Source organism: Sparus aurata, chromosome 7 (genome assembly GCF_900880675.1).
Source record: "Sparus aurata chromosome 7, fSpaAur1.1, whole genome shotgun sequence".
Lineage (NCBI taxonomy): Eukaryota > Metazoa > Chordata > Actinopteri > Spariformes > Sparidae > Sparus > Sparus aurata.
The window spans coordinates 21,220,170-21,235,221 of record NC_044193.1 but is presented as its reverse complement, the minus strand read 5'-3'; the positions used below and the strand labels follow the sequence as shown (position 1 = coordinate 21,235,221).

At 41.8% G+C, this 15,052-nt stretch overlaps 1 protein-coding gene across 6 annotated transcripts in view; it reads right to left on the bottom strand.

Moving 5' to 3' along the window:
- LOC115584643 (kazrin-like) overlaps positions 1 to 11,477 on the bottom strand; it is a 179,192-nt gene extending 167,715 nt beyond the window's left edge. For 3 of the 6 annotated variants that reach the window (XR_003984580.1, XR_003984581.1, XM_030422197.1), the window contains exon 1: positions 10,835 to 11,477. Coding sequence is in view for 4 of the 6 variants with exons in the window: in XM_030422197.1 (XP_030278057.1) it covers positions 10,835 to 10,910 (76 nt within the window). In the remaining 2 variants the exon portion in view is untranslated. The remainder of the gene's footprint in view (positions 1 to 10,834) is intronic. The other 3 variants (XM_030422196.1, XM_030422198.1, XM_030422199.1) reach the window with 3 other exon arrangements.
- Between the last annotated feature and the right edge of the window lie 3,575 nt (positions 11,478 to 15,052).

Genomic DNA, 15,052 nt, shown 5'->3' with positions numbered 1-15,052 from the left:
GACAGTTATTTAGTGTGGTTGGATATTTTCCTGGATAATCATTCCCACTGTTCTCAAAGTCACAGCAGGCACTATTGCCTTACTTCAAAAGTGCAACACTTGTCCTATAATCCTGTATGTGTTTGGGATTAAAGTCTAAGCTTTTATCACTCATCAATGATCTCTCGTCTCACAGAGGAAAGCTTGGCGGAGATGGATTGTCTAGATGGGAGAGCACAGACGCCTGAAGTGAGGATTTAGAAACCGGAAAGTGAAGGATTAGGGACTAGGATTGAGGTGATTGGCAGAAAAATCACGCACTGCTGCTGACGCATCATCCACCTGCCGCTGCAGATAAATGCAGCCAACATAAGAAGAAAAAAAAACACAGGATGAAAGAGGAAACACGTGTCATATAAACGACAAAGAATACGAAACACGCTGTGAAACAATCACAAATGCAAACATAATCAACTTCCAGTGATTAGTGAGGATTACAGTTGCCTCGCAGATGAGCCAGAAGAGAAATTGTTTGTCCTAAAACGCGGCATGACTCCCCACGATCCCTCAAATAGAGTTAAACCGACACTTCAAGTTTTAATCTGAATCCCATAATTCTATTGTAAGCGGGATGGGCAAATCTGACGTAACACTCCCTAAACTCTATGTGCCTTCAGACTTTCTCTTGTACATGCTGGAAAAACTTGCTCCAGCCTGTCCAATGTGTAATAACCACAGAGCACAGATTTAATTTTTGTTTCCTTAATTGGAGTACATCGGCCACCAAGGGAGGGCGGGCTGAGCGAACAGGTGTCAGTGCAATTAGACGAGAAATCCTTTCAAGGGGCGGACATTTTGTATGGTCATAATAGGATCCGTGTTATAAGTTACACCTGTGCGTTTCCTGCTGTCAGTTGAGACACTTAAATGATACATAAGAGCAGAAATTAAGGTACAGGTCATGTAGCCTGTGGGGGGAAAAAAGTAGAACAGTCTTCCCAGCTATGTTTCATGGTTCACAGTCCATGGCTGAGGCTGCCACTGCCTTGCTGTTGGCTAACATCCAGCCCTGCCAGCTTGTGGCCGGCCTGTGTTGCTGCTGTGCATCACTGCTGGCTGATATGATAATCACAGAACTGCTGAGAGCCCGCTGGTAGCCTGTACAGTACACCAGCTGGACACTTGTGCCAACTGAAATCGAGTCACTACACTGCAGTAAGCTTGAGTGTAGACGGTTTGTGTTGGATTCTGCTGCCAGCACCTGTGAGGTTAAGAGTTATAACTAATAAAGCAATGTGAGTTCCACTTCTAACAGCAGCCAAATGTAACTAGGGTGTGCTGCAGCTATGAGCCTCGAATAACCACGAGCAATGCAGAATACGTCGCTTTTCCTCCAGTGCCGAGATTTTCAATCCTGACAAACTAGACAAAAGGAGGTTTCCCCCACAATCACCGCTTAAATCACATTTATTAAAAGGATAAAGCAATTTGTAATCTTTCAGAGAACACACAGCTCCTTCTAAAAGATACCAGTGTGTTTGATATCAGTCAAGTAGCCCTCTGGGTTCAGGATGATATCAGTTAATATTATAATTTTTTTCTGCACAAGTTACAGGCCTGTTTAATCTCGTAAGTACTTCAAAAGTAGCACAATAAAATAAAGAGAGAGTGGCTGCTCACCTTGAACACCCACAGTGTACCCTAGCAATAGCGCTGCACGGTATGGTAAAAAAAAAAAAAATCGAATGTGATCATTTTTTGACAGGTATTGTGATGTGATTCACACTTAGTAGGCTAATGATTATTTTTGCATCACAATTTCCATGTTCACTTTAAAAATCGATTATAATCATGGCGATGCAATATTTGTTGGGGTCTGGACCAAACAAACGTGTTTTTCTTATATCTGGAGAACAAAACGTGTGCATCGGGTACATCTCTGCGGCACTACAGTACTTCATCATAGAGCTGTTTCGTTACACATTTGACTGTTATGAAATTATCACATCTTCTTGCGATTTTGGATATGGTTAATTTTTCCAGCTATTTATACCTGTGAAGAGTCTGCTTTCACACCCATCCATCATCAACAAGGAACATATACACATGCAGGGGGGGACACAAACTCCAGCATCTCTACTGTCACTTTTCGTCTTTGCAGTGTCCATCTCTGGACCATGACACTAAAAACACTCGAGGACTGAACACAGTAGAGATCCAAAACATGAATATTTGATGTCTTGTGCAGAAACACAGCACTGCGATTTATATAAAGGCAACGCTCCAGTCAAAAGTACTTGTATGCATCAATACAGGATTTCACCAGTAAAAGGATATCAGCTCCAAGAGGCACATCAAAGGCTCTGCGCACACCTGTGAATCACTCACCACAAGTCTGTTGATGATAAATCTCAAGAAAATGTTGTATTCTCTATCAAAATGTTTCAGTAGCCAGCTCTGTTGGGACACAGTAAGGCTAACTGGCACTCATTCACTTAGCAATTAGCAGAAAGTTTGTCAGTCAGCTCCACAAACTGTTGCACTGTTTACTAATTAAACCAAAAACAATTATTAGCACTGGTGAAAAAGCGAGCTGCCTTACCTTAAATCAGATGTTCTTTGGTTTTCAGCAAACACTAGAGCAGATATGTTGTAACTCCTAAAAAAACAATTTCTCTTGGTCTTATTTGTTCATTCCAAACAGCAAAATTTCGAAAATGTCCGTTCACTAACTGTTTGTTTATGACGCTAATGCTAGGAGGGCTAATGTTAGCTAGCATCGAAGGCATTTTCTCTGGCCTGCTGTTTTCTTCTCAAAATCTCTTCTTTCACCGTCTTCTCCGTTTTATTATTCTAGTTTAATTAATGTGTCGATTATGTAGCTAGTTACATCTTAGTTAGCACGCTAACTGAAAGACACAGGGTATTGACCGCATTGTTGGCTCATTTATCCTGGTTGCAACAGTGCCACCGTGTGTCGGTGGGTGTAATAGCAGGATGTTTAAAAGCGTCTGGGCTCAATTAAAACACAACAGTAAATAAATAAATGAAAATAAATAAATAGTGCAGGGTTGCTTTTGTTGTTTTTTACCTAGGTTATGACAATAGCCATGTTATTCTGGTTAATTGATTTAAAAAAAAAACAATTCTTGGGACTATTTCTTTGGCCGAAAATAGTAAGTTCACAGTGAGGTCTTTTGTCATTTTGCTATTAAGTAAGCCGTTTCTCTGAATAACAAGACAAAACAAAAAACATACACAACACTTTTTGTTTTCTACCAATTTTCTTCTTGCCAATAGCAATAAGTTATTATGACACAAAAAGTTTTCCTTTTTATGTTTTGTTTTGTTTAGAAAATGGTACGTGCAATACTGAAACAAAGGTACTAAATACATTGTGGCACCCCTTTATCTTGTTGGCACAGATGGAGATGAATATAACTGACATCACAAGTGACTGTGAATAATTGAAGCAGTGAAGTAAGCTTTAATTTGACAGTAAAAAAGACCTTCTTTTGATACAGGCCTATTCGTGAAAAGTATATTATATTAAAAATAAGCAATAATGATGGCAAAATGTTCCTGTAAAACAAATATTCATCCAGAGCTTGAACCTCCCAAATTCAAACAGTCTCATACGAAGGGAATGTGGTGAATTCATGCTTATTGATCTGCTGTTAAATAATGTATGCACACATCAAAGTTGATGGTATTGAGTTCAGCAGCAAGCAGAGAAAGCTAATATTTTTGCATTAAATTGGACGTGTTTGTGGAGCTCGGGTGCACAGATACACTCTAATGTCCAGAGGTATGATTCATTATAGTGCCCTCTCTCCCACACCTTATCTTAACTCTATCAAACATGATATTTTTGTAGATATATCATAATAGATATATATTACTATGTACACCCTAAGTGTGTGAGGGAGAGGTATCGATGGTCCTTCCTTCCATGCTGCTGTCAGACTGTACAACCAGCACTGCTCCCTATTGACTTCACTCTGCACTGTGCAATAAGACTGTACAAAACTCATTTCTGGTCATCATCATCTGGTAATTTAATAAACACCCATATTTATTATTTGTATATGTGAATAAAATTCACTGCTGTTAATTTTGCACTATATCATGTTTATATGTATATACGTCTATTTTATTTCTTACCTTTTTAATTATATTGTTTATTTTTGTCTTTTGTATATTCCATCGTTTGGCCGCTGGGACAAACAAATTTCCCCGTTTGCGGGACATTAAAGGATTTCTGATTCTGATTCTGATTATTCATTGTAGATCAGTTCTGCAGGCTGAAGTGTTTTTTTCTTTAACCTGCATCTCTTGTAAATGTTCCTGAGGAGAAAGGCACAAAAAAACAAACGGCACAATAATTTTAAGCGCACAAAACCTGTATTCAAAATGACCCTGATGTACAACAGGATGTGCTAACACACAAAGCTTGTATTTCAAAAGGTGGTTCAGTGGAGGATGGAGGAGAGAACGAGTAGAATGAGATGGAGGAGATGCAGAGAGAGAGCCAGCTGACCCAAACTCTGCTTTCAATCAGGGCTCCTCTTGCAGCGTACTCATTCATCTGAAGGTTAATGGAAGTTGGAGATGTCCAATTCTAAGCACAGAAATGGGCAGGGAGGGGGTTGGCATTGTACATTTTTCAGAGTGTGCCAAGTGTCCCATGGTCCGCCGCTTAAACTCAATTGACTGCCTTGACAGCAGTTTTTCCTCTGTGAGTTTTGAATAATAAACTTCTGCTTAAAAAAAAAAAAAAAACCATTCCCAGAACAACTTGACACAAAGTTTTTTTGCTGCAGCGGAGGAAATATTTCAAGCACCCATCATCGTACATACGGCCTTCTGCATCGGCGGCTGGGTGAACACAGTCTATATTTATACATGTGATCCTGATGCCCTGCTGGGGTTTCAGCTTTGCACATGGCGATACCATGGTTCCAAACTCATGTGAGCAAGAGTACAGCCACTGGTGCAGACGGATGACCAGCGTTCATCTGTGACTGACTTGTCAATAACAGGTCTAGACATAAAGTACGTCAGGGCATGTTATGTAACCATAATCTCTTTCTTTATCTGGGAGACAGACCTGTGTTTTTTTGTTATTGAGTGATGTTCAGGTTGATAAATGCAATGTTTATCGAGACTTTTCTTGAGCAGAGATCCACTGAGGTGACAAATACCGACTGAGACTACATCACAGTCACAATAATAATGAGAGTTAAGTGAGTTAGTTGATTTGTTTGTGAGGACCATAATGTATGCTGTATGAAGACTGTGCAGTATGATGTAAACACAGTTTTCAGAGAGATTAAATGTCAATGAAGATCCATAATATTTGTTTTCAAGGAACTGAAACCAGTTATCCAGTTGCCTGGATGACTCAGAACCTTCATCAACAATATTTGTTTTAATAGTAATAATTATTTTCCAGTGTGATGAAACATTTCGCCCTCTCTAACTGAGGCTGTGTGCCAATGTAGCTCCCGTGGCTTCAATTCCTCAGTTTAGCGACATGAATTTATCAAAATGCACATCGAAATGGCAGCAGATGGAGCGCGAGCGATTGTCTCAGCGCACAGATCCTGTGGTGTCACAGTTGGCGCTGTGTTTCATTACACCAGTTCCTCTAAATACTAAACAAAATGAATCAAAAATACATAAATAAGAATCTGTAAAACAGCACAAATCTGTGACTCACTCTCACAAAAAAAAAGTGTTACCTTGCTGAGTGCACACACTGACTGTACCGGCAAACCTCTTGCAACGTGACTCCTTCTACATGATTAGCAACACCAGGAGCATGAAGCTAATCTCTTACTGCAGGAAAGCCCACTGGGTAAGGAAGTGTGAGCAATCTGCGAGTTCGCTGGAGCCATAACACAAGTGGAAGAAGGAGAGGAATTAATCACTTCAAAGAAGACCAAAATATGTTCTACACCTGCAGTGGTCACGTATTAAAACTTCAAATCACGTTCGCCTCTCCTGAGCAGGGATTTACCAGCGGTTTATTGAGGCACTAAGGGGATATTCAAGGGTAAAGTGATAGCTAAGAAAGGAAACAGTCTCCAACTAAACTGACAATATGTACTGTACACTCACCTTGAGCTTCTCTAAAAGTAATTATCTCGTTGCAATTCTATTGGAAACACTGCAATTTCTAAAGTAACCAACAAAAACATCAGTAACAACAACATTATCATAATTTCAGGGACATCAGATCCTTACAATGAAAATAATATTGTAAAAGATGTAACACGTAACATTTCTTCATTAAAGCAACTAGACTACAATGTTAAGAGAAATCTGTGATTTTGTTCAGGATAACAGTGCATTTCACGTGGTTGCTTGTCACTATCATTTTCAGGAGACAGAGAGTGAGGAAGGCACTCAGCAAACATGACTCATTATGACGCGAATAAAAGTGTAAACCTTCACCTCGCCTGTGAACATCTCTGACTGAGTCACGTAGATGGACTTTTCATCAACAACTGTCTTTTAATAATGACGACAACTCCCATGATCCCTTTGATTGAGAAACTCCAAGCGACAGATTAGGTAGGGCTCTCCTCGGGGCTCTCTCCGCTGTCCTCCTAACTGTGACCCCGAAATCCTTCTCAGCACGCCATACTAAAGGATGTCTCAATTTCTGAAATGCATCTCGCAGGAGAGGAGAGCGGACGCTCAGTCATAAGCACAGTCATATCCTTTTTGCAAAACATTGTTTCAGCGCCCATTAAATAGTGAATGGACTGTACTTTTCTAGTCTTGCCGACCACTCTAAGTGCTTTTTAAAACAACTTAGCATTCACTGATTGACATACATTCATACACTGGTGCCCAGGACTACCATGCAAGGCATCAGCTGCTCTACAAGGCCAATAACCATTCATACACACTCACAGACCAAGGGAGGTGCCACTGGGAGCCATTTGGGTCTCAATATCTTGTCCAAGGACAAGGACAAGGACGCTCCAAGATGTAGACTACAGGGACCAAGGATCCAACCACCAACCCTCCAAATGGTTCACAACCGCACTGCCTCCTGAGCCACAGCCACCCTTATCATAAGAATCACGAGACACAGCTGGAATATGCAAGCCAACGTGGGAGCAGGACTCTGTGACCGTTCCTGTGCATCAAAAAGTTGTATGAGTTATTTACGATGATAAGATCTGCAATTAAATCTTTCTGCCCTCTGCAATTCCATGTGAGGCACTGTTTCAGCCTCAACGCCTCACTGACTTTTTTCATCTGATATTATTTATCTCTACACTGTGAATTGAACTGAAAGAAAATATATGAGTGAATATATAAGTTGTCGTGAATACTGTTCTGCTCGTCTGACAGAGATCATAAAATGCAGCATTAGGCTGTGAGAGAACACTGGACAGATGATGCAGCTGTTCTACACCGTCATATTCAACTGACGCCGCTTTCGAATGACGCTCCGAAGAATGGACATCTCATTTCGCCTGCTGCCTCGACTCATCTCTCCTCGAGTCGTTTTACCTGCATCCTGCCTGAGAAGAGGAGAGCATGTGCATCTAGAGGAAGGCTATATTTTTAATCTAACTTGTCAGATTCTTCGTTCCATACTTGAGATTAGATGAAGTGGATGACCTGTCTCGTGTATTTTTAACACATCATGGTGCAAACATGGTGCCATATGTATTCTTGTCACCACATAGAGAAATGCACAGCAGAGAAAAGGAAAGAGAGTCAAAATGAATGTTGGACATTAATCATTTTACACGCTGATTTTTGTTTTCAGACCGACAGCGGTTTTATATCTGGAATTTGGGCCGAGAGACAAAGGCCTACATGAGAAAACAGGAAGCTTTTGTTCACACTGAGTAACAGCCAGAAATCTCAGGTCCGGCTGATGCGATATTATTAATCCACAATCCCATCAACAGCCTACGGGTACGCTTCCAACAGACATTGCTACGTTATGAATTGCCTTCGATCCTCAAGAGGAATAAGATCGTTTATTTCCATTACAGGTGCTAAAAATGAAGCTGTTGACATAATTACAGGGAATGAGTGATTGGTGGGAATAACTTTGAGAAGTCGCACACGTAAGAAATGAACTTTTCCCTGAATACTTACGCAGCAGTGGGGGAACTAAGTTGTTACGCTCTCCTCGACAAACGGGAGCATCGGCTGCTCGGGGAGTTTTGACAACACATCACAACACTGAACACAGAACATATCACACCTCCAGAGGGGAGTAAGAGAATTGTAGCAGGATCGTGCACCTGGCACTGCCACGTGAATGTGATTCATGAGAAGAAGAAGAAAAAAATTCTGTCAAGCGTTTTCCTTTTATTTTTTTCTCTCCTGCCAGGGTACCACCAGAAGGTTGTTAATATTCAAGTCTTTGGGCATGTGCAACACTCATGTAATGGATTTTCTCTCTGCAATTCAAGGCAGGCCTTTTGCATATAGCTGAGGGACTTCTGATCCAATGATGGGTGACAGCCAAAGATAACAAAAAAATCCCCCCTATAATTACTGTTCAGATATTGCCAGCCAGCGCTACTGTGGATTAGTCTTCCAGCAGCTGTGTAACACTATGTAAGGTTGTTGCTAAAAATAGAAGAAAAAAAAAAACACCCATGTCTTATTCACACAATTTGCAGCTTGCTCACTTTTTTTTTTTTTTTTGCCCCGATCCCCTCCCCTCTCCTTCCCTCTCTTCTTCCCTACCGTCTCCCGCACATCCGAAATCATAGACATGCTGCAGAAGCTTCAAAGAGCATAGATAACTTGGGGAGCACAAGACTGACTATAATTCACCACAACACATGCAATGATAATGTCGCTTTTGCATAACCGTAGAGAGTGGCGTTTAGGTTTAATTCACCCAGCGCTCTCACCTACACTGTGACTGATAAGTCAAAGGCATCAGAGGGGGGAGTCGGTGTGAATGAGCTCCACAGTTTGACTTCAAGTTGTCTTCGAGTTTTGGTTTGAATGTGGGGGAAGCGAACAGAGGAGGAACGCAAAAACACCCCTTGGGCATATGTAAAATAAATGCGCAACAAAAGACTCAATATTCAGTGAGAGTGTATTTCCAGAAAGTCCAAAGAACTAATTGCACAAAGCTCGACATGCCTCCAAACATTTAGACAGCCACATCCTCTCTGCTGATTTTTCTGCCGTGTCACGCTGCCTGCTGCGTTTCTCCACCCTGCGTAGATGTGAAGTGAGTAATCATTTCAACTCTTCAAATCAGGACACCTATCCAATCTGAGCCATTCTGATCATCACAGCAACCATTAACCTACAAGCCGAGCGAGTCGCTTGCGAAAGAGGCCATTCAGAAAAGTTTGAACGTTTTTCTTCCCTGTTGCAAAACCCAACCCCAAAAAAACAGAGCATTGTTTATTGATGAATTACAAAATACAATCAGACAGGGAACACCTCAACTCCCATAGCAATTGAACTGAGGAGAAAAAAACCCAACTATTTCTGGATCAAGATGCCCTGCAGCCACGAGCACGTACATACAATCATGCGAATCTGCAGCAAAACCCGTGAAAAATCACAACTCGCGTTGCTCCACATCAGTTCAGCCATGGCCGAAGGGATCCTTCTCCTGTTTTAGAAATTATATGACACCTTGTTACAGAACACCAGAGATGGATTTTCATCGTGCTGTGAGGTTTGAACCTGTAAAAAGAAAAAAAGCCACAGGGCCACAAAAGCTCAAGCAAGTCACATACAAATAATTCACACACGCACCCACTTACGCAGAGTCTGAATGGGGCTGTGTGTGTCTGGCACCCATACTGCAGAGAAAATTCTTCAAATATTGATATGTAATAAGTACATAAGCATAATTATACGCAAACATCATCTATTTTTCATCGCTAATTCACTCAGCAGACTCAGACGCATTTGCAAAGATGAAATCTACAAAAAATCAATTTAAGTGGTGCAGCAGTTAATGCAGAGGGACTTGTTTAACTTGTTAATTGAAGAACAAACCATTTCGAATTAACGCGGCATTCTGTTCTTTTGTCAACCAGTCGGACAAAAAAAAAAAGCATTATAGACTTCACGAAAGTACTTATTACATTTCCCTTGAATTCCTGTGGCATGTTCGGACAAACAGGGATCAAAGGTTTTCACTCATACATGAGAGGTGAGCTCCACTCTTCTGCATCCACCTGCACACACACATACGTACACGCACACACACATAGGACACATCCCACGCGCATTCACACCTGCTATCTCCCTTGCGTGCGCGAGAGGAGCATCAAAGTCTATCAACATTAACACATCGCTGTGTCGAGCCGCATTACAACAGAGATGATTCAATATCGAACACATAAAACCTGAGCGCTCGAGCGAGCCAGTGCTGCATGAAAACGCGTGAAATCACAGTGATTTCCCAAAAGAGATGAGAGACAAAATACGATAATAGCCCTTGTGAAATAATAAAAGGATTACATGATTAAAATATTGAGATAACTGAATGATTAATTGTGGCAGAATCTTCTTTAAAAGGAAAATTATTTATGTTTATAAATGTTGTTGACTACCCATTTTTTTGGGGGAAAAACTGGGACGCACATCTTCAACTGTTGCCTCCCTCAACGCCTTAATTTTGCATACGGCTAGATTTAAATCTGTGTCATAATCAGAAGGATCCCCAGAACAGTCTGTTTCAAAATAGTCTGTATCTTTCGCATTAAATGCAACAGAGCAGTTGGGTGCGTCCATTGAACACTGCATGCAATCAAGTTAAACTTAATCAGGATCAAGCAAGGCATATGAACTTTTAGGTTTTCAATTGCAGACTTCAGGTGTTAACACTCACTGGCTTGCATGAGCTGACCCTGACGGCCAAACACCTGGGAGAAAGGGCTGCGGCTGCAGGTGAGCGTCTCCTCCATGGCTGAACTCCTCCAGGGGAGGATAGGTCCTTCCGTCTTCAGAAAGAGGGTCAGCCTCCGAGTGTGGAGAGGGGTCGGCTGTTGAAGCGCTGGAGCAATCCTCTCACTCTCACTTTCTCACTGACTCACTGATAATTTGCACCTCACGACCTCTCCTACGCCTCTCCCTGGGCTTTCATTTGCTTCTCACGGCTGTCTCCCCGCTGACTGCAGATCAGTCCCGCGTCTCGTTGCCTCAGATGCCGTCAGAGCTGTTGCTGCTCCTCAGCTGATGGGAGATCTGCGTTGGGGTTGCTCTCAGCCTGCTCATTAGTGCTCCAGTGTGGCGCTGCTTCAGACAGAGAGCACAGGCAAACACAGCATGAACAAAGCAAGAGAGGGAGAGAGAGAGAGGGAGAGAGTAAGCGTTGAGGAGGAGAAGCCTGCTGCAGAGAGAAGACACACTCTCTCCCCCGCTGGAAGTGAGAATAGAGATGATAGTGTGTGTGTGCATGTGTGCACAGCCAGCTCTGACATTACACTGTGGCTGCTGCTGATGCTGCTGCTGCTGCTTCTAGTCTCTAGCTGGTTTCCTCTTTCTCTTTTATCCCCCTCTTTTTAATCCAATCCGAATCATCTACAGCATCTACGATAACATCTGTCTGAGGCAGAAGACTCTAAAACAAATTTGGTAAGTTCCAGGGTGTGAAAAAGCAAATACCAGCATTCGATGTGGCCTGCGGTCTGTTCCTTCAGTTACAGGTGCTGGGAAGTCAGATAGAGGGGGAACAGAACTTGTGGTTCCTCAAAAAACAAGAGCTAAACCCATAAAATAGAGGTGGCCTTTTACTCATCACTGGATTTTGATTTTGTGTAGGTTTACATGGGGTGTTTGGGTTCAACATGTGCATTTACATATTTTCATGTAATCCCATAGGTTTTTATATGTAATTCCAAAGGTTTCACGTTAGAATTTACATGGTATTCACAAATTATACCATCAAACTGTTCCAGAATCACGTTTCCCATGTGCAAAGCACTTGGTTTAACACATGTAATCCACATATTTCATGTGATTTGAACATTTTTCACACTTGTGGACACACAATCAAGCATGACCACATGTGTTTTTGAACACGAGATATTCACTTTTTTTTTTTTCTTTTCTTTTCTGTGAGGGTGTTTAATGCCTGACATCCAACCCAAATTTTCCCCCAGGAAAGTTTTTTCCTTGTGTCTTACACCCCTACCTCTGCCTTTACTTCCCTATTTCGGTAATATCTTCCAGATATAGACAGAATAGACTGATCCTACTTTTCTGTCTCTCACTCAAACACACACAAGGTGTACGCAGTGTCTTATGCAGCAATTTGCTCATGCAGGCAGAAAATAGCACATTCGGGAGCCCTCCTCAAAGCAAAAATAAAAAAATAAAAAAAACACGGATACTGAGCGGAAAACTCACAAAAATCAGTTTCAAACTAAAGGGGCCAGTAGATCATTAAAAATGAATCGGCATCCTTTATTAATGTCCTCATTACTGCTCCGCTCCCACATGAACAGCATGTAGAGAGGGAAGAAGAGACTTATACAAAAGTACTTTATCCAAGTATCCTGTTTGTATTATTGCTTCCACCCAGCGCTACTTGGAGGGGGTTGTTACCTTTATAATACCAGAGACGTGTTCATTTTCTCTTCGATTGCAGTCTTACATAAGTTGGCACAAGTGAGTTCAAATATTAGAATTTGACTTCACTAGATAACTTTTTGTTGAGATAAAGAACATGTTTTTCAAGGGATATCTGACTGAAGTGTTCTGACTGCACCCCCGCAATAGAAGAAACATGCGCGAATAATCAGTAAAGAGTTATTAAACAAAGTGACAAGTGACTAATGATTGTGCCTTCCTGTCACGTCAGCCAGAATAAGCAGTGCCAGAGGTGGTGTGACTCAGCTCTCTCATGTGTCTTCACCTGAAACACAGTGATCCTGACAGCTCGCTGTCATCGCTTCATGCGCTGTTCACGTGTTCATGCAAAGTTAATCGTCACCTCCGGATGACACGCATCATTATCCCAGACTCAACTTTTTGCCTTTTCCAAAAAACTGGGTACAGGACGCACCTCCAGCCCACCTAGGGGAAGAAAATACATTTCATCTCGGTTACCGGTTTCAGTTCAGCATGAATATTGTTGATCAAACTTTCAGTAATGATGATGAAATTAACGAGAAGCAGATCAAAGGTTTTCTCCCTCAGACTTCTGGGATGGATGTTTTTGTTTTTCGATCATCTCTGATCATGTGTCCTCGCTCCTCATCATAACTTCCTATGAGGATTCAACATGGCCCTGGGCGAAGATCCTGAGCTGTGTCGAGCATACAAATGCAGCTTCGCAGTTTGAAGTTATCGCTGAGCTTGTGAGCACTGGGAGATCCTTGTACCTCAGGGCAGCAGTTTGTCGCAATAGGTACACTGTAACAGCTCTGAACTAAAAATCATCTGCCTGGCACAACTGCTTGAATCACCCGAAGGCCGATCCCTTATTCCCACAGACTGTAATTTGATTTTTAATTCTTAATTACTACAAGGACATCAGGTGTATTAAATGCCTTTTTATACTTGTCTGCAATTAATCCTCAGAGGTCCAAAATCTGGCAGCTTCTGTTTTTTCTCATCTAAATGGCTAAGTTACGTTATAACATGTGCCGTCAACCTTTTGTGTTTAGTTATGTAAAAATAAAACATTTGAACTGCAGCTTTGAACTTTTCTGAGAGGGGAAAAAAAACGTCCAAAAAATCCAAACCACTTGTGTTGATTTGTCACAAAGGCACTAAAAGCTTCTGAAGAGTGGAAATATAAGCTTCGCTGGGAGAGAACAAGCCTTTACATAAGAGCACACGGCAAACTGAACCAGCTCGCCTCACCTGCTGCTGCTCAGTCGTTTGCATCTGACTTTTATTACAGTGTTGGCTACAGCCGTAACACAAGGGGATGGAGGGGAATTACAGTGATAAGTCAATGTCACAGGCAGATGTACGCCACAGCTACTGTTTCCAAAGCATTTTCATAGAAGTGAGGAATCATAAAAAAAAATTATCTTTCCCCTGGAACCCGCACATTATTCGCCTGCAGCAAATATAAGACTCTGCGTAACTGCCAAAAATCCAATTAAACTCATGCCCACTGCGCTGCATGTTGATGAACAATTAAACCGAGGCAGAGATAACTTCCCTCTGTTAATGTTTGATTGAGACAGCGTGCTAACACAGGCCAGCACTTGGGCCCGGTCGTAACAGGCAGCATTTGTGAACATTAAAGGTAGAACGTGTGAGACATGGCCACCTGTCGAAGGTAACTCCAAAAATATAAGGGGGCAACATGTCACCAGAGTTCCCAACTACTGCTGCTCGCTGCACTCTTTGCTGTAGATACTTTCGGTGGCTACTAGCTGCTGTAAGCCAGTTAGCTCGGTTAGCCCGGTAGCTGTTAACTGACCCGACTCTGACGTAACGTTGACACCGTTGTTACTTTATAGTAACATTCATTTAATGTTCGAAATTGTTCAGCAAATTTCGGAAGACATGACCAGAATTCAAAAATTGAAAGAACGCTATCAACAGAGTGTAAAGAAACAACGGTTATTAGTAATGTCAAAGACGTCTACTGTGTTGCAGAGATGTCCACTGAAGTTAGCGTCCTCTGATAGCCCTGCCAGCTGATAGTAAGCAAAATAATGAACAAAATAAGATCACAAGATGTCAAGAAATTAAAAAACTCTTGCTTCTGTTTTCCTTGAGCAGAAAAATACAACTGTACACCTTCTGAATTCAAGTTTCTCTCTTTTGCCAAACTAAGGCGAGCTTAGCGCTAAATGCCTCGCTAGCTCAACTCACATCACACCCTCATTCGAGCACATGCAACTCACCAAAACAGCCATGGCTTATCTTTCCATGTCAACTCTGAGGTTGGTAGTAATAAATCTTCAATTCACCAAGTGAGGTGTGAAAATATATTTTACAGATGACCGACTCTCTGCCGCCACTCTCCCGCCGCAAGCTTCTCTTGCACCCGCCTGCCGCATGTTGTCATCCCTAAAGTTTTGGTCAGTGCTGCTGTAAATCACCTTCATGCCATCACACATTCAGTGTTGTCAAACTGACC